Below are 22935 nucleotides of genomic sequence, written 5' to 3'. Positions count from 1 at the left end.
CATTAGCTATATCATAGAGCAGTGGTGGAAAGTAACTATACGTTTACTCAAGAACTGTACAAGTAAATGTTTTAGGTACTGTATACTTTTTATGCCACTATAATTATTTGACACGTTAGCTACTAGTTACAGATTTGGCTATTCGAAAATAGATGATCTACAAGCTCACAACATGTCTCAACCTACAGTATGTAATGGAGTATTTCTAGATTGTGGTATTGCTACTTTTAAGTAAGCAAAACCTGAGTACTTAGTCCACTTAATCCATTAGTTATAGCATAGAGACAGGACAGCTTTGCTTTTCATATTAAATTAAAGGCAGGCAAGAATTACACCCCCCCCCCCCCCACCAGCAATCTTCTGCAGAGAACAAGAGGGTAAGGGTTTGTGTGACAGCTCCAGTGCAGTACATTTGCAAGTGTCTACACATGTAGGCAATGTATTTCCAATGGGAGTTACTTCAAAATAATCATGTCACACTAAGCAAATCAAGAGTGACATTTAAACATGCAGCCTCTGTCCCATATCCTATCCAGGGACAGGGTTTGCAAAATTTGCTTCTGGATAGAAACCTCTGTGCGCATCCATTTCATATTTGTACTATCGATGACAAATAAAAAACAAATAAAACCAATACAAATAATGCGGTGACATGTGGCGTCATCTACAGTACATAGCCCATGGTGCCAAATACTGCATGGGTACTAAGGCTGGGCAATTAACCAAAAATATACTGAAACCGATATTTCAAACCGGCTTAATCTTGCTCATGTACTGTATAATCAAATAATCGAGAAGCAGTTTTTTCTTCTCATATGTACATTATAATCGACTAAATTGATTAGTCTGATTACTTAACCCTGCATTATTACAAAGGAAAGGTGGCGTGCAGAAATTGCAGAAATAGACCAAATTTGAATTACCATGAAATACCTAATCACTTTCAACCCGCCGTTCCTATTTTGGGCAGCAGACGTAACCTGCAAGTTAAACGGACACTTCACCCCTTTTGCAACCAGATCTTATTTGAATGATGTTTGGGAGACAAGAAACACTATGGTGTTTCTACGAGGGACTTATGTGTTTTTAGATATTTCAAAGTGTCCATGGACTCCATGATGTCATGGACACTGGGCTCACTTTGTCCATGACATCATGGAGTCCATGGACACTGAAATATCTAAAAACACATATTACCCACATAAAAACCCCAGGAAAGTGTTTCTTGTCTCCCAAACATCATTAAAATAAGATCTGGTTGCAAAAGTGGTGAAGTGTCCCTTTAAAGTGTGGACCTTATCCGCTAATAAGGAAGAATAGCAACAAGTATCTCCATTCAGTGACGGTCATCTCGTTAATATTACATGGTCATTTTTCTCTCATTTTAATACTGCCGTGCGGCCAGAGCACAATGTCAGTAGTACTAATCACTATAGTAATAATCTTGGGTCATCATTTAGGCCATTTATCTTCATGATTGATAGTGCTGGACAAGGACATCTAAGTCACCGTTTCACATCTTGCATATTGCTTTCTGATTATCATTCATCGCTTCATCACAACAAGTCCAAAATCATTACCATGTGTAAAAGACAAAAAAGGAAAGGGGGGAGAAAGAAAAGGTGTGCCTGGTTGATACGTAGGAGCTATGAAAGAGCACTCTGTTCCCATCATGAGAATAATGCATAATGTGATGAGGCCAGCTGGCTCATTACCATACCACTGATTACAAGCCGACAATTGGTTTCTTCAGTGGTGGAAAGTACTCTAACTAAGTACATTTAAGTACATTTGTGATGTATTTCTTAACTTTATTTGAGTGTTTCCAATACTCCAATACGATAATGCAGTTCCAAAAGTTGACATTTACGCTATGCCAGTATATTTCAGAAGCAAATATTGTACGCTTTTTCTCTTTAGTTACTTTCACAATAATTTACTTTTAATTATAATATCACAATAATATCACAATTTAACAATTTTGTAAAAGAAATGTGTTTTGGGTGCAAATGTTCAAAATTAATCAAAATTGCGTGTACTGTATGTGGTTAAGAAGATTACAGTCTCCTCCCCTTGTTTTTTACAAATCAAACCCTGGCTATTCCGTCTTTACCTACTTTACTAGTGTGTCAGTGGAGTCTATTTTTTCATGCAAATTCTAGTTGTACTTACTTCCTTACGCAGGGCTTGGTTTGACACTATGATGACATTGGGTGGATCTCCCACAGCTGTGGCAGCACCGCCGATGTTGGTGAAGATGACTTCGGCAATCAGGACATGTCTGGGGTCAAGATTAAGCACCTCACATAACCTGCAACATTACAAGGAGACATTACAAGGAGCTCAATAATTATATCTATGCTCATACAGTAATAATTATTTCAATCCAAGAGTTGGAGGGTTGCCTGACTTAATAATGGCCTATTAATGAACAATTCACACTGTAGTTCACTGACAAATTTGGGGCACTATACTTTTGCAATTTGCATTGTCATTTAAGACCTAATAATGGTTCAATGTAGCCTACTAATAAAAGTAGTGTCCTGAGTTCACTCAGGACACACTAACGGAAGTAGACATGCAATTTCTGTATGATATACTACAATAATAACTACACAGTGACATCGATGGTGTTATTCTAACTAGAGTGTACAAAACTAAATGGATTCAAATAAGGGTCAATTTGCAGCCTTTGTATAGAAACCCTATTAATAAGGGTCCATTTGCAGACTTTGTATAGAAACTCTATTATTATTATTATGTACGTTTGACTGTTCTAAAACAAGCTAGCTGGCTTTTAACATGATTACAGTAATCAGAAAACCACAAATAGAATGGCACAATATAACAGCAAAACCTTTAAAAAATAAAAAATAATCTATGAAAATGGACAGATGCATTGTCTGTTGTGCATAAAACAAGCTTGTTTAGCATAAACACTAAAAGCACAGATGCAGACTTCAAAATAGCATGATAACACTAATACAGCATAAGGATCCCCAGATATGCAATCATTTAGCTGGGGACCACCTGGAACTCCAGCTAAATGATTGATAGTTAATCTTCACCGTCCATTATCATATTGAAAAGTAAACGTACAAGAATGTCTATTTTGATCCTGAGTTACTCTACACCTACAGCACAAACACAGTAAAGGAATTCTAGACCAAGTTACAGACCAGTCGGACTAAATCAAGTCCAACATTAAAAATGTTCTCATGTGTTCTCAGAGATAAAGAATCGTATACATTTCTAGGTCTAATGCGTATCAAATTGGAAATCCTTGAAATTAAAAAAGGTTGTCAGGATTTCATCTTGTGCTTTGTGTGCGTGCACGTGTGTGCGTGCATGTGTAGGCTATATGTGTCAGGTGGTGTGAGTTGGTTGCACATGGTTTCACGTGTTTATGATACTCCTCCCATGTGGTTCTTGGCATAGATAAAGATAGACGCCCCTTTCGGCTCTGGAGCGTATGTGCTCAAGGGAGGGCAAACATTTCCCCGAGATTCCTTGCGAAGCACCACGGAAGCATGAGTGTGAGTCACAGAGCGCATTTTCGGGTCTGATAAGTCCCGGAAAAGATGCACTGTGATTGGCCAGTAGTCACTTGAGTGGCAGCGTGACGTAGCGTGCCTTCCACTCTTCCGGCGTATTTCCTCCCCCAGTGTAAATTCTGTCCATCGACACACATGGCTCCAACGAACTGCAGCGGCCATGAGGCATGTTTTTTTTAAATATCCATGGTTCTTAATTGCATGGTCCCTCTCAATCTCCTTTCTTGTATTTATTCACGCCCGCTCATCATCAGCTCATTCATTTCAGTTGTATACAGAAGCTCTGAACACTGGCCTATTATAAGCATAAGCTACATGGCAATGGAGAAAGAATGTCAACGGAAGGGAGGGATTACCCCATATACGCATAGTGGGTTTTAAAGAGTGACGCAACTCTGGGTTTACGGACGGCCCAGTGCATCAATATTGGTCAATATGCACAAATCTGGAAAGACCTACAGTAGGTGCAACAATGCAACATACATTTACTCACTCTCATTCAGGATGCTAGCGGCGCCTCTGCACTGTCTGCAGGCTCTTGGCCGGTGAGTAGTGCATTGAGTTAATATGTGTCTCACTTTACTGGCAAAATAGCGCCACCTACTGCGTTTTTCTTTTTTCAAATTTCTGAACATCAGAAGCTCTAACATAATAAAAACATGATCATAAAACATGGTAAAAACACTGGACAATAAAAACACAGGGCAATCAGTCAAAAAGTGCATAGTGCAGAGTACGAAAAGTTGATGTAACCGCACCTGTCACACAAAAGTAGTGGAAACAGCAGATTTGTGATGATTTGATTGGCTGAGCATGGAATGGATGCATGATGATAAGATCGTTTCCATGGTCAGCCAATCAAATCATCACAAATATCATTCCGGCCAATCACTTTTGGCGTCTTCACATTTCTGCACATTTCTCACTTTTTATCCTTAATATGTACTTTGCTCAGCCTATCAAATCATCGCTATGGGGTGATCAGCCAATAAAATCATCGTGTTTGTGTTCACACAAACAGACAAAGCTGGGCATAGGATGGGATAGCACCCCTCAAAGAAATGGAACAGTTTTGGACATAAGAGGTTTCTACCCGACAGCGACTATTGCACAGTGCAGTACCTTATGGTGACAGGAGTGAAGAGCATCATAGTGGTCACGTTGTCCAGGAAGGCTGAGAGAATGGCAGCAATGAGGCAGAGGATCATTATCATGGGCCAGACTCTTCCTCTGGACAGCTGGTAGGCCTGCAAGGGAGAAGGGATGCCCCATGATGAGTCACTTCATTAACAAGTGGATATCTCAATACATTTCTGATCCACGCGTGGTGACATTCCACCATCAAAGGAAAAGGAATTGCATGAGTCCAAGCAATCATTCATCTAAAATCTAGCATCTTTGAGGTTTTGTGTACTCACTAATACACAGCACAAAGCCAATTTAACTAATGTAGAAATTCGTTTTTTTAGTTATCACTGAACATAAATGTCCCTGGACTAATGAGAATGAACAACCACTTCCTAGGAAGTTCAAACTACTAGTTATGATTAAACGCATTACTTGAACTTGAAAAGCCTAAAAAGATAAATATTGTGTTGTCACTGTCGTCACTAGACTAGACTACTACCAGTAAGATGCCCTGGGGTCGCGTGCACACATACAGTACGTAATGCACATATGTAATGTCAGAACAGGTCAGCTCCATATATGGAGATCCAAGGGTGGCAGCGGGGGCAGTGTCTTGAGTGTATAGGGTTTGATGAGGGCTCAGGTAGGGCCGGGCCTTATTTTTCGGGCCTGTTGATAACTCTAGTTTTTTCGGGCTGCCGGGCACGGCTGCACTAATATCTTTGGGGTGGGCCCGTCTAGAGTTTGAATGGACAGGTATCAGTCAAAAGGGAGACATCGAAGAGGAAGGACGCAACATATGGTATGTCAGAACAGGTCAGCTCCATATATGGAGATCTAAGGGTTTGAGGTCAGATGTAGTTGCTGGCCAATATTGATGAGAGATCTCCATATATGGGCATTCCCATATGGACTTAATATCGATGACATCAGGGATCTCCAAACCTGATGATGTCACATCAGGATGTCACATCACAGGAGGGCATGGGGAGACGGACGGACGGACGGACTGATGGGAAATGCATTTTTTCTTTATGTATCTGACATCGTGACATTGAATACATGGATTGATAGATTGTATACATGTATAACATGTTGTTAGGCCGTTTACTTTAAAGGCCCAATAAATGATACAAATAATACTCACTCAGTCCTGCACTGATTTACTGTATTTCCCAAAATCTAATGTCATATTAAGTCTATAAAAGCAGCAGGTTATCCAATAAATAGCCCCAGAGGATGTGCTGGTCATCTCTAGCTCATTAATTGGAGGCTAATTGGCTCTATGCACAGCAGCCATATTGGAAAGTATCACTCAACACACCAAATTGGCCCTTTGAAGGTGCTCTGAGTAGGCTTCAAGGACAGGCGTAAAATACCCACTCAAAAGACAATCACATGCACACAGACCACACAAGTGGCTGGGGCTGACCATGTGTGTGTCAGGTCTGATACCCGGAAATTGTATTTTAATTTGTAAAGCATTGCCCCTTGTCCAGCATCCACTTAAAATTCATGAGGCTGCACAAGCCCTCTGTTTACTCAGGGTCTCAATGCTGAAGGACAAGGTGTTTGCCTGAGTGAGTCCTGAGTTTGTTGTTAGCAGGAATAAACACACCATGGGAATAAGTGAACTAAGAAATGGGAGAATCCAAACCGAGTTCCTGTTTCTACACGACAAAGGAGGAAAAAGTGCGGATTATTTCATTTCCCCCCCCTTTTTATTATTATTGCCAATGCCATGCCCTTGTAGAAAGTATTGTCAAATAATGGATAAACCACATGAACCCTAGTGTCCCTATTCTGGGGTTAATTTTGTTTTCATAAAGATTTATTTATTGACATTCTACAGTACCTTATGTTTTTATACAGGTAAAATGTGACCGTTTAACTTCGGGACTAAAAAATGCTTAAAAGCTGTTTTCAATAGCTCCAGTGACATCAGTAATGTCATACATACAGCATACATAATAACTTTACAACAACTACAATGCCAGCACTTTGATATACAAAATATGGCTTTGTTTTCATTGATTCAACATTTTTTCTTGGTCATTTCAGTGCTGTAAATTAAAAAATGCCATCTCACCTTCACAGCACAATAGTCAAAGAATCCTGTGTCGGAAAATATGGCCACAAGTATCATCTGCAATAAATAAATAAAAGTACATACACATTAGTAATATATTAATCTGAGTATTTTGTTTATTATTATGCCTAGTCTGGAACCTAGACATGGTCTGAATATCACCAGAGCTCTCCTACAACGTGAATCTTCTGGCTGTCCTCCTATCTACTTTCGTATTACTGAAAAAACCAAAAGTTGCAGACCTCACACTCTAGGAAAAGGAAATTTGTCTGGCTGATCTAAAGGCTCACAACACATCCCGACACCGTTGTATGATAAAGTGGTTAATCAGACAATTACGGCATAAGAAATTAATTTGAAGGTTTTTTTTGCATTTGTTGATGTATAACGTGTGTCAATGCACTTAGTCCAAAATGGATAGCACAAAAAAAAGTCTTGTTTCCATTTAGGCCCGATGCAATCAATTCATATGACATGAACAATAACAAAATTATATATAGCTACAAGCAGCGATATGGTGGGACCAAGCAATAAGCTCTTTTAGGCTGCTCAACGGTGCCACTTTAGATCACCCAGCGGTATTGCAGATGTTCGTACCACAGACAGACAAGCATGGCAACACATGTAGTTATCATGAAACATGCAGAAGCTAAGAACGTAACAGTGGAATATCTATATAATGAAACTATACATATAAACTATATAATACTATACTATGCTATACATATGTACTATGATGTCCTATGACTACATACAATGCAATACAATCCGGTCACATAACATAATGGAACTTTTTCAGACAGTGTTCAATTTGATACGGACTTGGACGTTAGTGTTTCTATGGAAACCGGCTTTAAACAGTTGATCACTAAGGGCCTTTGCCCTTGCATAGAAACAATAATTCAGAGGCCGTTGTTAAGAATGCTCAGGGGAAGTACATGAAAGACGGCTTGACATTATATTACAATGCAAAACACCATCAGTCTGAGGAAGACCTTTGGATATGAGGTATGAAATGAGAGATTTGTAGACACTAGAAGACAATGTTAAAGTTAATATATTAATCAATTGGAGTCTCACTCACCATGCCAAACAGCAGGGCCAAGGTCTCATAGTCAATCCATTCTACCACTGTTACCAGGCTGGGCCTCTACACAGGAGACAGATGGATTAGACAAAGCTTTTCTCACTAATATAAGACGTTACGCTTTCATTGTCATCTTTATTTGAATTATTCACTTTAAGAGCATTCTTGACCTTTTGTTTGTGAGTGACTGTTGTGAATGAGGGCTTTTTAATCCCACACAATCCTACATTTCAAAGGGATAGCTTTCCAATGCCCCTGGGTCACAGCACAACGTATTAGTAGAATTGACCAACAGTTTGGTGTGGTAACGGACCGGTAAGCACTTATTAGCAGCCGCAAGGTGTGCCAGATTTCATGCTTGATAGTCAGGGGATATTAATACAATCTGGGAATACATTTCTTTCCAAGAATTTTCTTCACTAATGTGTTTGTAAAGGTGTCTGTTGGGGTACCATCAACAACCATTATAAGGCAAAGTTTCATTATGCTTTAAGTAGCATGCGACGTGTCAAACTAGGGTGTTTTCATGATTCTGAATCCATTCCAAGCATTAGTTTTGCACGAAAAACACTCCTTGGGCTAAAGATGGCTATAGCCGTCATCACAAATGTGATGAGGTCAGCACATTTGGGCACATTATAGAGCACATTTGGGCAACTGTCTATGGACAAATTTAGCCCAAGGAGTATTCTTCATGCAAAACGAATGCTTGGAATGGGTTCAGAATCATGAAGACCCCCTAGTTTGACCCCTAGTTTGGGCATAGACCCCCTAGTTTGGCCATAGCCACTTGCTCAAATATGCACAAATGTGCTGACCTCATCACATGTCTATGGCCAGTGTTTTTCGTGCAAAACTAATGCTTGGAATGGATTCAGAATCATGAAAACACCCTAGTTTGACACGTCACATGCTGCTTAAAGCATAATGAAATTTGAATTTTTTGCCTTATAATGGTTGTTGATGGTACCCCAACTTTCAGCATCCCCTAGGATGGTTGAATAGAAACCAATGTGGGATATGTTAGTAGACACCTTTACAAACACATTGGTGAAGAAAAATATTGGTAAGAAAGTTATTCCCAGATTTGACATACTGATAATATTCCCTGACTATATGAGAAAGTTTAGCCTGTTGTCAATACGTTTCTGAATGGCAATATGCTTCTACTGTACCATGATCATATACAGTACCTCAGAGGGCACGTGGAACAACTGACGCGCACACACGCACACACACACACACACACACACACACACACACACACACACACACACACACACACTTCGCAATACAACTATTGTCAGCTTTGTGTCAGTTAAAACAATTATAACGTATCCCTATTTTTTGTTTGTTTATTTGTTTGTTTTACAAATCAAACCCTATATACACATTCATAGAATGCAACAGAGGAGCCTTACATCACCAATGATAGCCAGGGCAGCTAACGCAGCCAAAGAGCCCAGCATGGCAGCCAGGGTGCGGTGGACAATCTGAAAGACAAAACAACAACCAAAACAAGAGTGTGTTACAATGAAAAAGATCAAATTGCCTGAATACAATTACATACCAGTGTTTCTCAACCTGTTTATTTTTCAACGACCCCAGTTTGAGTTTTCTTTTTTTTTCTTTTTTTTTTTTTGCGGCTTACGCCTTTTATTGATTTTTGAAGGGACAGACAGTAGGCTGACAGGAAACGGGAGAGAGATGGGGGATGACCTGCAGTAAGGGCCGTGTCGGGCTCGGGAGTCGAACCCGCGGCACACTGCGACTGGATTACCAGTCAGGTGCCCAGACCGTTACGCCACGGCCTGGGCCAGTTTGAGGCATTACTTGATAGAAATTGTATCTCGGGACGGGGGACGCCAATCTACAATGTAAAATCCTCCATTTCCGAGTATGTTAAACAATCAAAGTGCCAAACCCACAATATCGCGGGTTATACTTATTACCTGTAGGATGCCAAACCCGCGATATGATAATGATGATGATGATATGATATCAAACGCCTTCGTCACCCCCAGCACAAGGACAGGTGCGTGCGCACGCCATAGAGACCCATTCAAAGCAGAATCTTTGAAGTCCTTGTTTTTGTCCAATTTCATCCGAGGTTCGGATGTGAATTGTGAATTTTGATTGCATCGCGCCAGACATATTACCGTTTCTGCAGAAAGCTAAACAATGTCGGCTCCTGCTCACACAACTTGCTGTGCCTCCTCTCACTGTGCGAGGCTGGGATACCCGGATGAACATGTGGAGTAACAGAGTGATTTCACTGGCAGTCTGCGGTATCTAGAATGAACAATAGATGCAGTGCTTAAGTTAAACCGGAGCTTGGCAGAGCTCCCCTACCTGTAGAGGCAGCTCCGGTAGCTCCGCCACACCAAATGCACATTACAATATACAATACGTCTCTATTATTATTGTCTCCACCAGGCCGAAGGCATGGGGGGAGAGAGGCCGAAGGCATGGGGGGGAGAGTATGTTTTGCACTCCGTCCGTCCGTACGTCCGTCCGTCCGTCCGTCCGTCCGTGTGTCCGTCCGTCCGTGTGTGTGTCCGTGAGCAGCTAATCTCGGCCACCGTTAAATAACCCGGTCGATGCCAAATTTTGCACACACACTCCCTGGATGCCAACGATGAACCTCTGCCCCAAACTTTCCAGAACGGCCTGTTATAGCGCCACCAGGAGGCCGCTTTGTGCAAAACAAGTTTTTGCACAGTACACCTACAGATTTTGTCCAAACATCACGCAAATTGGTACACAGTCTCTCTAGAGCCATTCAACGAAACCGGTCTTTCAGATTTCTCAGACTCCATCCTGATTGGTTAAGATTGGCTTCCAAAGTTCACAGGAGTGCTCAGTTTCAAACAAAATGCTGCAAATCATGAACACATCGCGTGATTTCCCTGAAATTGTGCACCCACATTCCCACTAGGCCGAGGACGAAATGCCACATGAACAATTTCAACTCAGCCTCAAGGTGGCGCTATAACTGGCCGAAAAGTGTTTTTACCTCTAACTGCACGGATCTGTGGATAACTTTGTATGCCAACTCCCTAGAGGCCAAGGAAAAACCTTTGCCTGAAATTTTTCACATCTTCTCTTTATAGCGCCACCAGTAGGCCGACATATCTAAAACATATTTTCTATTATTACTCCTTCAGATTTTATCCAAATTTCACGCAAATCGGTACACATGATCTCCATAGTCATCGGATCAAGACAGGTTTGTTTGATTTCTCATATTCCATCCTGATTGGCCACGATTGGCTCCTACAGTTTTCAGGAGTAGCCCGCTTTGTACAAATCGCCACAACTCCTAAACGCAGCGTCCGATTGCGATGAAACTGTGCACGCATATTCCCACTAGGCTGAGGAAGAAATGCCACTTGACAGTTTTCAACAGCCTGATGGTGGCGCTACAACAAGCCAAGTCGCGTCATGCACTCGCACACACACACACACACACACACACACACGCCAGGGAGCAGGGCTAACTAGACCCCCCACTGGTCAAAAACTGTGCTTGAACAACCTTTGGCAATTCTCATTTTAAATCTATACATTTACACCATAGACTGTAAAAAATATGGACAAAGTGTTCGCCGGGTCTAACATGGACGTAAAATGAAGCCTGTTATTCCTGCACTGTAAGTCGCCATCTTTCTAGATCCGTTTGGTACCAGCTGGCCATTGGCTGGCTCCGTTTTGGACCAGCTGGCCATTGGCTGCCCAGACAACGAGGCGGGACTTCCCCCCTTCTTCTCCGTTGGTTTTTATTTTGACTCGAGTGGGAGGGGAATCCCGATCATAGACTGTAACGGTAGCCACGCCCCTCAGAACATACGCGATGGTTTTTTTTCTTTATGGTCATTTTTTTAATTAATGGGACCATAATTTTCCAAAAAGAATATTATGACATTAGAAATGAGACTTTAAACTAGTGACTGGAAGAAGAAAGTATTCATGACCATGTTTATTAAGGTAATACAGTCTAGGTGAAGTTGGGCCAAAATACATGGGCCTCTATGGAGCTATGGGGCTTTTTGGGTCCAGTCCAGCGCCACAACAGGCCATTAATATGAACTACCGATTTCAAATGAGGCTTCACGAAATATCTGGCTGACTGCCCCCCTGATTTACACTTACATTCCTATCCTGGTGGAGACCTGTGCCCAGAAGGGCACTTTTTCTAGTTTTAGTTTTATTTTCAAGTCAACTAGGCTTCTTCCTCGTCAGTTACTTCTATTTCCAGTACGATTCCAAAATAAAACATGGCTTGAATGATCGCATTGCAAGTACAAACCAAAAAAAAACGTTTTGAGAGGAAATAGGTGACTATGGAACCCCGGCATCGCCTCACTGTTGACGGTGTGGGATGCGTAAATAAAAACAACTCTCGTCTCGACTTTTGCATCTGTTGTCCTTCGTTGCATATGGAATATGGAACTTTCATACTTTTATGGAGCAATAGATGAACTGCTACTTGGAGTTTAGCCTTGGGGACAGCATGCGTTTTGTTTTCAATACAACATGGTGAGTTCTTATGGACAAAACTTACTTCAAATCTTGCAAAGATACCCGGCTTTACAACATGGCTCGATCAGAATTGAATATCATAACGCTTGCTTTGGTGGGCCCGAAATAAAAAAAGACTAGTACAGAATTAAGTAGTAGTAGAATTATTGAGTTGTCATCGGAGGAGGAGGGGGAGGAGGAGGTGGTCGGAGGAGGAGGAGGAGGCACTTGGATAAGGACAACAACAACACACGCATGCAGGTATTTAGCATTGCGTACTGTTCTGATGATGGGCCACCCTAACTTAATACTGTATTTTATACAGTATCTAATATAACGTTGAGGCTCTGTGCCAACTGAACTGCAAATGCCACGCACACACAGATCGGACGTGGCGCATTTATGTCACGGAAGTAGGTCAACTCATGTATATTGGTGAATGCTGGGGCTCTTTTTAGCGATTGGGATCAACAGTATCAACAACATAAATGTCAAACTACTTTAAACTTGTATGAATAATTAGTGCTTTGACCTTAATTCTTGCTTGGCTGATGGCTGTTGCTTTTTTTGTTTTGTTTTGTTGTCTACCAAAGCTCCAAGGACATTTGGACCATTATCTTCCTAGTGCAATTAATAAACGTCTCACAATAAAATAAAGCCACTGGTACAAGGCCAAGGAAAGAATAGAGAATTGCAACAAGAATAAAATAACTCCAGTACTTTTAGATAATGTCAGAGAAAAGAGCTAGTGGGAGTATATACAGTGCTCATGTAACACCCAAGATTCAAAGTGAGGTCTCACACGTGGGAAACCATCTAAAGGTAGGCCAGGAGAGAATCCCCCCTTTGTGAGGTTAGATACAATACATTATTAGGCTTTCTGCTACTGTACACCCCCCCCCCCCCTCCTAACCAATCCACAAGCTCACAACGCTGTGAGCTTGTGGGCTAGGCTGAGTGTGAAAGTTAGTGAAAGTGTAATCCCTAGACCACACAAAACCATTAAAGCTGTTAGAAATCAAACAGATTAATCAAAGATTTTTAACTTGCAATCTGTGGATTAATTAAAGCTTTTTAACTGGCAATCAGACTATGGCCAAACAATATTTATACTGTGCACAGCACTGAAATGGTGGAATTGACGGCCGACAGACTTTTCATTTACGAAACATGTCGGATGTGGGCAATTGTACCCTAGTATATGTTAGTTGATGACAATACTTTTTGACAATGACAATAAAGTCTGTTCAACGACATACTTGGTCGCGTCAAGACCACTCACAGACCGACTTCAGGGGCAGCAGTATCTCAGGAAGCAGAGCGGGAATCGGAATCCCTGGCTCCTCCTGTGTTAGTGTTGAAGTGTCCTTGAGCAAGATACCAAAGCCCTTCTACTCCTGATGAGCAGGTTGGTGCCTTGCACGCCATCGGTGCGTGAATGGGTGAGTTTAACGTACATTGTAAAGCACTTTGGATAAAAGCATTTTAAATGGTAAATGGCTGATTGGTGGTACAGTAAATGTATCATTTACTGAAGCCGTATTTATTCTTAGTCGCACATCAAAAATAGCAGATAAACAAAGAACACGGCGCGCTGTCACACCCGTGGAAAAACTAAATAGAAACCAAGCTTGAAGCACCCTGCATCAGATGTTATCTCTCAAGATTATGGACAATACAGAACAAAGCTGACACACTCTCGTGTTCTTTGCCTTGCAAAGAATACAGACAAGAGAAGATATAATTTCCTGCAATAGTCATATCCACAATAGGTTTTGTATAACGACATCGCAATAAAGTGTCCAGGCGAGTAGAGGTCAGACAGAAACCACGATGGATGGACAGATTTGTGGGCAGCCCAAGCAGACACTGATTAGTTTCTTTCAGCCCCAGTATGTCTCTGTTGGCAGGTATACTCTTCTAGTAAGATACCTCACCGTTTCCTTTTGTTCTTTTGAAATTCAATAAAGTCTGCTTTATGTGATAGTGCAGAGGTGAGAGAGCGAGCATCACAGGAAATCTAAAATCTAGGCCATATTTCTGATATTTGGGGTAGGAATAGTCATTGTGAAAGACATCAATCCCAGTCCCTATTCTGGGGTCAAATTGAAAGATCTAAAAAGCTCACAGCACATAGGCATACGTCGCATTGTGTGCAAGTATAATACAGTTTAAGTTAAAATTATTGAATCATCCTCTCTTGATTTAGGGTTATTTTGTTGGAAGGCGGGGGTATATTTGGCCTTTCGCCCTGGTTGTCTCCACCAGGTCTGTGTACAGCTAATCTCATTTTGAACAAAAAGCCTCAAATCATGAATGCAGCATGCAATTCACGTGAAATCTTTCACGCACTTTCCTCCTAGGCTGAGGAATATATCCCATCCTTTTAACATTGGCCTGTTATAACGCCAACAACAGGTGGATTTTTGCAAAACACATTTTTGGAACAAAATGCCTCAAATCATCCAATTGCCATCAAAGGCGTAAGAACAAATGGCACCCTTTTCACATTGGCCTATTATAGCGCCACCAGGAGGCCACAACCTGACCTGCCCTTGTGGAGAACTGTGCCCCGAGCGGCACTTTTTCTAGTTTTTTTTCTGATTCTAGCCTGCTGAGTCTGCCCTATCAGCTGTCCTTTCAAGTAAGATCTGAACACTGTTTCACTTGGCAGTGAAGAAGGCGGGAAGATGCCTGCCCTTTCGGTCTGCACAGAGCCCGACATTCTATCATCTCTCTGGGTCTGCTGTTGATTGTTCTGTCATGGTATTTGTCCCTGCCATGGAGATTACAGATTAGACCTTCTAATTGACACTCATTTGAGATGCGCTACAATATAGATGGCAGCTGCATTCTGGGGTATCCGGATACAGCTTGCTCGTGATAAAACCATATTGATATGTTTTGGGAACATTATGTGGTTGCAAGCAAGAGATGTTTCTGTGCAAAATAACACAGACGCTGTACAAAGTTCTGTATGCGTATGTGTGTGTGAGGGCAGCCCTATACAAGAGCTTGTAGGGCTGCTATGTTTTGCCAAATGTTGGCTAGGGTTCAAGTGGTTAAACAGTTTTTGAGTTAGTAGCTTCTATTCTTCCGTTTTGGACTGTGAACTTCATTATGATCTAAAGTGTCACTGTGTCAGCCGACAGTCAGGAGTGTGGTTGAGGAAAGATATATGAGCACATGCTGTCTGAGAGCGTGTACTTTATCACCAGTCGGAGCCAATTACCTCAAAGATGATGAGAATGTACACGCCAGCCAGGATGACTCCGGCGATGGCCACCTGAGTCTCCACGTTGACGTAGAGGGACTGGTGGGTCATGGAGAGAGGCACCACCGTATTCTCCTGTAAGAACGCCTGAACCGAGATGAGGACGTTCCCACTGTTTGGAAAAGACACGACAACGCACACATAATAATATGACCTGAATGCAAGTATAGTATATGAAAATTATATACAGTACATCATTCAGAAATTTTCTTTTTCATGCAATGTGCATGGTTTCGGTATAAATAAATTACTTTAGACGTTTATGTGGAACGGTTGTTGTGAAAAAAATATACCAGTGGAAGGTGATATAAAAGTAATACAGTATGACTTTAATGTGTTCCAGGGTACCTGCTTAGCATTTCAAATGTTTTCGTCATCACTATCTGGTCACTTCGTTCACCGTGCAGAGGTATGGTCCAGTTATGAATCACCTGTTCACCAGTAACAATTTAGAAACACTTAAGTCAATTACTGTTTCATAAGCAGTAATTATCAGCAACACACCACACCAGTAAGTCATTATCAAGTCACGTGGCGAACCTGCTGAGCCCGCCTCCTCCGTGGCCCCGCCTCCTCCGTCTGCTCCACCTGGATGAGGATGTACTCCTGATTGGTCAGGTCAACCATCCCTCCCGTGAACGGACCTCCCACCTGCAGTTTCAGCAGAGCATTGTCGCGGAAATTGGTCAGGTTCATGGCTGAGCACATACTGTCAAGGAAAACACTATGACGGCAGAATAACATTGAAGGCAACACATTGTTAAAAGGTACGTGGAATGGAGATCAAAGTGGGTTGCATGTTGCTCTGCATGTCCGAACATACACACAACATTGCGAGTGGCCAGACGGGACAGCTCATATCCATCGCTGCATGCAGGGGCAAAGACAGGATATAACAATCAGATCCTAGTGTCCTAACAACTAACAAGAGATCCTAAGTGTGACCCTCAAGGATGACATGGTTTATATAGTTTTGATCGTTAATCAAATACTGGGAATCTAGTGAGATATAACGTCCCGGAGCACAGAATTACAAGCGTCTGACGACGCTGTCCATGCCACTTTCTTTGAATATGCTCTTTCAACACCCTGGGACACTCAATTAGTGAGCATTCGCTCTGCCAGATCTAGACACCTCCTTATGTGTCATGATGGGAAATGATTGCGATTGGGACAGTGTCAAGATGATAATGTATTTGACTTTACTTGAGAAGGTTTTTTTTTTTTTTAAGCTTATGACTCCAGTACAGAGACAAATATTGCACTTTTTAGTGTGTGTGTGTGTGTGTGTGTGTGTGTGTGTGTGTGTGTGTGTGTGTGTGTGTGTGTGTGTGTCACAGCTAGGCAGACGTCAACTCATACAGGAACTCATAGGAACACACATACATTATGTATGGGCAATGAATAATCAGTTTTAAACTAGTTATGTATAATACATAACTAGTTTAAAACTGATTATTCATTTAGATTAGAACAATTTTAATGCATGTCTAATGTATGCCACAAGCTGCCATTGTATAGTAGGAAGGTCAAGGATACAGAAGCTGTCTGTGGATGAAACTGCCAGCATTCTCCAGGGATTGTCTCGGTCCGGATACATACTGAAGAACAGCTGAAACCATAAATACATTTTCAATCACCACACAAAACTCATAAAAGTTCTGAACAAAATGTCCAATAACCTTTAGCCCGAAAAAGATAGTTGTTTTCACACAAGTTCTAAATTGCTGTTTCAAGTGTGACTTGACTTGAGTTTCATGATTACAGAAAGAAAGAAGCTGATAGCTTCTCTGCCTTACGTTGTGACTAGGCTGTGACCTAATTCTTCACTGTAGCTCATAGCATATATCCACCAGCACTGGGTATAAAAGTTTTTTTATCTATTTTCCAATGTTAAATCGCAAATTTGAAGGTAGACAGCCTGCACATGATAAATCCATCCATTCATTGTTAATGGGAATTTACTTTGTGTAGGACAAAAATAGCCGATTTGCTCGTCCACATACATGTATGGGATTTAATGTTTGTGTAAGACGACAATCTACAATATAGCTCAATATAGAAGGGGCTAGCGTCCCTCAAAAACACAGAAGTGTGCTTTTCCATGGGAATTAGGAGTGTGCTTCGATCTGAGCGAAAGTCTGCACAGGCTGTCGGAAAATCAAAATGTAATCACTTGCCTTCTAATTGCCATAACAAGGTTCCACCACCTTGGATGGCACTGGTGTAAATCATGGTACTTATGAGCATTTGCGCCTGTCGTAGACATGCGCAGAGCAAGTTCAGTCAGGGAACCTCAGTCAGCGCGCCGGCCGTTAATTGGGCCACCGCAGCATCAGGCTCTCATCCACATGATTCACTCAGCCAATCACACGCTCACCCAATCTCTCATACCGGCTACTTTAACCGAAGGTTTGCATTCATCATCCTGCTTGCTTGCTTGCTGCTGCTTTTTTGTATACTGTGCGCTGCTGTATACAAAGTGCTCACCCACCTCCACCCCAGCTACCACCTGTCGTTTTGGATCTATACTGTTTAGGTACGGGGGATTCAGAGTCCCTATGGTCGGGACTGATGCGCTTGACCTGAGTACCTAAAAAGCAGATCCAATACATCGCCAAACCATAATAAATATATTGCATTGATCAATCAATAAATCATCATCATCATCAATCATCATCAATAAATATATATATTACATCCTCCTTGAGTTGTCTGACTGAACTAAGAATATAATGCTGCCTATATGTAAACTAATCCACTTACACTGCAGAGAACCACGATGGAAAAGATACAGGCAATTTTGGAGAATTTGAAACAACATCTGAGGGAAAAGTGAAAAAAGTGCAGTTTAGTATGTGGCATATCAGAAAATGTAATGCTATGGGTTCCTGGAAGCATAATTCAGACAGCATGCATTGTGAGTTTCACATTTTGTTTACATTTACCGCAGTATTCCCATACTCGGTGGGCATCTGCTAATTCTGCGAAAATAAGCAAACATTTTGGGAAAATAGCCAATATACGGCAATTTTCGTCAAAGAGAATTGGTGTAGAGGGGAAAAAAGGAGGAGACCAAGAATATCCATTTGGGGGACCCTAGTCGATGAGGTACTGTTACATACATACATACTGTTACAGAATATGTGGTTAAGACCTAATATCCTTTTGGGGGACCCTAGTCGATGAGGTACTGTTACATACATACATACATACTGTTACAGAATATGTGGTTAAGACCTAATATCCTTTTGGGGGACCCTAGTCGATGAGGTACTGTTACATACAGAATATCCATTTGGGGGACCCTAGTCAATGAGGTACTGTTACATACAGAATATCCATTTGGGGGACCCTAGTCGATGAGGTACTGTTACATACAGAATATCCATTTGGGGGACCCTAGTCGATGAGGTACTGTTACATACATACATACTGTTACAGAATATGTGGTTAAGACCTAATATCCTTTTGGGGGACCCTAGTCGATGAGGTACTGTTACATACAGAATATGTGGTTAAGACCTAATATCCTTTTGGGGGACCCTAGTCGATGACGATGAGGTACTGTTACACAGATTATGTGGTTAAGGCCTGTTTATGTGGTACATAGTTGATGATGGTGGAGATTTGGTCACCTGATGCTGCTGTGGAGTCTGAAGTTCAAGTTGAGGGTGTCCAGTGTTTCTGTCTTCTCTGAGGATGCAGAGTGGTGCAATGACAGGCCAGTGACCTCGCTCCCCATTCGATACCTCTTCTCCATATCCAAGGAGCCAGACTCCCAGGGCTCATCCCCTCCCACAAAGTCCGGGTCATGCAGGGTCATGTAGGTTACGCTGAAATACAAAATGTCTGTGAAATCGGGCAGCGCCATAACTTCCACTTGCAGCTTTGTGTCTCGATGATGATGATGATCTATGTTAACAAGGACACGCCACACTGTCACACTTCAAATGCCACCAGCTGTGGATGTACGATCTTAAATGATGTAACACTGCCATGTCCATAAATAGCTTGTCCCCCAAAAAAGATGAACACCTCGAAATCTTGATGTAATTACGGGGGTTCTACGACACTGAGAATGGAATCAGTGTGAGCATACGGATGTCTTGAGATGAGCCATCTCATGTCCCCCTAATTCCATTTTGAACGACGTGACTGTGATGAGGAAAAATTACCCCTTTCATCTTGGAAAAAGGTGATGTTACAACTACAGGATAATGGATGGCCTCAGTTACATTTAGTTGCATATCGTTTTTTGTTGTTTGTTTTTAGTTTTCTTTTACTGTATCCAATTAATCTAGGACAGTACCTGACCTACCTGTCATCTGGGGGGATTCTCAACAGGGGTGACCTCTCTGTGATGTTGGCCTGGTTGCTTTTCCCTCTGAGGATATTAACCACGCTGAAGCTGTGTCTGAAAAGCAACCCAGTGAGTCAGAAACAAGTGAGAGAGTGGACACCGCCAAAGCTATCAAAAACTGAAAGAATACAGCGAGGTCATAAACCAACCATGACCCCAGATGAGGATATTTTCAGCCGCCTGCTCACACAGCTGTCAATCAAAAGGTGGAGGATTTTATCAAAGCCAGAGAGGTGGGGTAGCAGCTGGCGCTTTTGGCACCCAAGGGGATCATTAAAGGACCCCTTGTCACCCTGTTGTAGCATAGTGGCCTGGAAGGGCCCCTTGTGCACCCCTGTTGTAGCATAGTGCCCTGGAAGGTTCCTGCAGGCTGGCACCATCAGCACAGCTGAGGCTCACCGGCACACTCACTCTCATACACACATAATTCACCATACACACACTCTAAGAAACTGTCACAAGCACAAACCCATATGTACAGTATTAGAATTGTCGTGCGCCGCTGCAGTCTAGGATAAAAAGAGTTACGTTTTTTTTAAATAGGCTTCCCATCATTGTAACCCAAGATACATTTCACTGTGTCACGTGATCGGCTACTGGTGTTGCCTTCCGGAGTGGTCGAGTGTATTTGGCTGCACACGCGAAATGGGGCAAAGACAATACATAATGGCTGAAATGGTAGGGTCGGGAGCAATGCCAATATAGCGCTCAATAGCGGTGTGCAATGCTGTAGTTATGCAGCTGGTGGCTACTGACGTGTGATAATTAGAGATGTAATGGGCGCAAACATAGGAATGCAAAGTGGGGGCAGTGATAACAGTTGCACGATAACAGCTGCATGATAACAGCAGTAGCACCACTTCCTCCTCGCACCATTTCCACGTGTGAGATAGGAGGATACGTATGAACACTCACAGTACAGTACAAAGGCAGCAGTGCTAACAAAGTGGCTTATTCAAGTATACTGTGCAGGTGGCCGATTGATTGATTAATTGATTGAATGATTTTTTTTAATACTATATCCTACAATAACATAAGGACAACTCTGTCCTCATATTTAGTTCCTAATTTATCACAAATTGCACGGGCAAGTCGGACATTGACCACTGGCATATAAAGGCAATCCCTTATATGCCAGTGGTCAATGCCCGACTAGCCTGCTTTTTCTTAGCATCTCTGTCAACACTCACTCAATTAAGATTAGGCTACTATGGGTGGAGACGCAGGCCCAGCGCCACGGGGGTGCCAGAGGGTGCCCAGCACCCTCCGTTCCAAATTCTGCACCCTCACTTTTATGTACATACAGCATAGTTTTACTATATAAAAATTAGATGTGCCCCCTCGCCATTTTCAAATGCCCCCTCAGTAATTTCATCCTGGAGCCGAGCCTGTGGAGACGGGGGAGTGAGCCAAATGCTTACCGCTATTAATATTTCCTGGCAACATATTCCACGGACTTGTACAGTCATCAGCATATAAAAACAGTTTAATTCAAAGCTGGCCACCATAAAACCTGAATCCCCTACCCACCCCCTTTCCCCCTCACTGTATGTATGTTTGTTTTTTTCCCTTTTTACCTCCTCTATGATGATTTCCTGTTTTTGGCTATATATAGAGTGTTGCACCACTCAGTTCACACGGTGTGATTTTTTAATCTATCTATGGTTGGAGCCATGTGTGTTGACGGGAGTGCGGAAGAATTTACACTGGTACCGGAAGAGTGGACGGCACACTACGTCACGCTGCCACTCAAGTGACTACTGGCCAATCACCGAACATGCGCTCAGTGACGCACACTCAATCTCGGGAAATACCTATCTTGTCTATGGCTGCGACGGCAAGCAGGTTTATGTATCGTATCGAGCACTGATCCATTTCCAGTTGCCGGAGCCGACTGCCGTAGCCGTCGTTGCGTGCACGACCGTGACTTTACCAGGATACCTATGCGCAGCCACACCAGAACATGCTCTCAGCCTCCCAGGCTCCAAAACACGCACATTGGACATAAGCTTTCTCCACACTGCTGTCTGAGTGTGGAACAGAACAGCCTACTAGAGCATAGTTGATTCCATCACATACAATGGTCTTTCTTCAAGCTTTTAAACGCAGAGTTAATATATCACCTGACAACCACTCACACTGACTGTTAAGCTGCAGTGAACCGTTATGATTGGCCAATGGATTCAATATCTGACTTGGCTATTGTTCACAATTGCATCTAATAGGCTAAATGTTTAAAGAAAATGGTGTATAGTGGGGGAGAAGGAGCAGGCCAAGTATTACTTTACAAACTTAAACTTAATTGTTTTCTATCAGGGCTGGTTAATTCAGTTCACTACATCATAGAGCTGTATAGTATGCAGGGTAGATTACACTAGTGGTTTCTGCGCTGAATTAATCCTCTTCAATGCTGTTATACAACTATGAAGAGATTTACTTCAAAGTCTACAAATGCAACCCCAGATGTGACAGAAACAAAAGCTACATTCACATTGCCAAATGGCAAGTGGCCAAATCCGATTTACCCACATGTGTGATTCAGATTTTCTTTTAGAATATCAACGGCCCAAATAAATCACTTGGCATTTGATATTTTAATTACTTCAATCTGAACCCATATATGGGCATGGGACAAGGACTGAGATCTCCATCATAGGCATACATTGGTGTGAGGCTCTAACTCTAGATGTGAGGGCCAGGTTGTGAACCTCTAGTTCTTGTGGGCTCGAGATAGAAGCGAGCCCAGTAGCACTATTGTTATTCCAACTCTTTATTCCCGCCCCGTTTTCATTGGCTACTGGGCTGTGAAGTAATTTGGGTCAATATATTATCATCGAGTAGCGTATACTCATGCAAGCCCACACTATTTCTTCAGGAACAGTATTTTTCTAGTATTATACTTATTGTAATATTGTTATT

General features: G+C 42.0%; 1 protein-coding gene across 1 annotated transcript in view; it reads right to left on the bottom strand.

Moving 5' to 3' along the window:
- The window catches only part of oca2 (oculocutaneous albinism II), a 75546-nt gene that overhangs the window by 48027 nt on the left and 4584 nt on the right, over window positions 1-22935 (bottom strand). The window contains exons 3-14 of the mRNA XM_083768168.1: window positions 19975-20070; window positions 19292-19489; window positions 18420-18477; window positions 17193-17265; window positions 16194-16351; window positions 16002-16084; window positions 15612-15765; window positions 9280-9351; window positions 7856-7921; window positions 6772-6828; window positions 4677-4801; window positions 2173-2311 (exon numbers count right to left, since the gene is read on the bottom strand). Of these exons, the coding sequence (XP_083624294.1) occupies window positions 2173-2311; window positions 4677-4801; window positions 6772-6828; window positions 7856-7921; window positions 9280-9351; window positions 15612-15765; window positions 16002-16084; window positions 16194-16351; window positions 17193-17265; window positions 18420-18477; window positions 19292-19489; window positions 19975-20070 (1279 nt within the window). The remainder of the gene's footprint in view (window positions 1-2172; window positions 2312-4676; window positions 4802-6771; window positions 6829-7855; window positions 7922-9279; window positions 9352-15611; window positions 15766-16001; window positions 16085-16193; window positions 16352-17192; window positions 17266-18419; window positions 18478-19291; window positions 19490-19974; window positions 20071-22935) is intronic.

This window comes from Protomyctophum parallelum (assembly GCF_964188405.1).
Source record: "Protomyctophum parallelum genome assembly, chromosome: 6".
Classification (NCBI taxonomy): domain Eukaryota; kingdom Metazoa; phylum Chordata; class Actinopteri; order Myctophiformes; family Myctophidae; genus Protomyctophum; species Protomyctophum parallelum.
The sequence above is the reverse complement of the archived record's forward strand: the minus strand, read 5'-3'. Positions and strand labels throughout refer to the sequence as shown.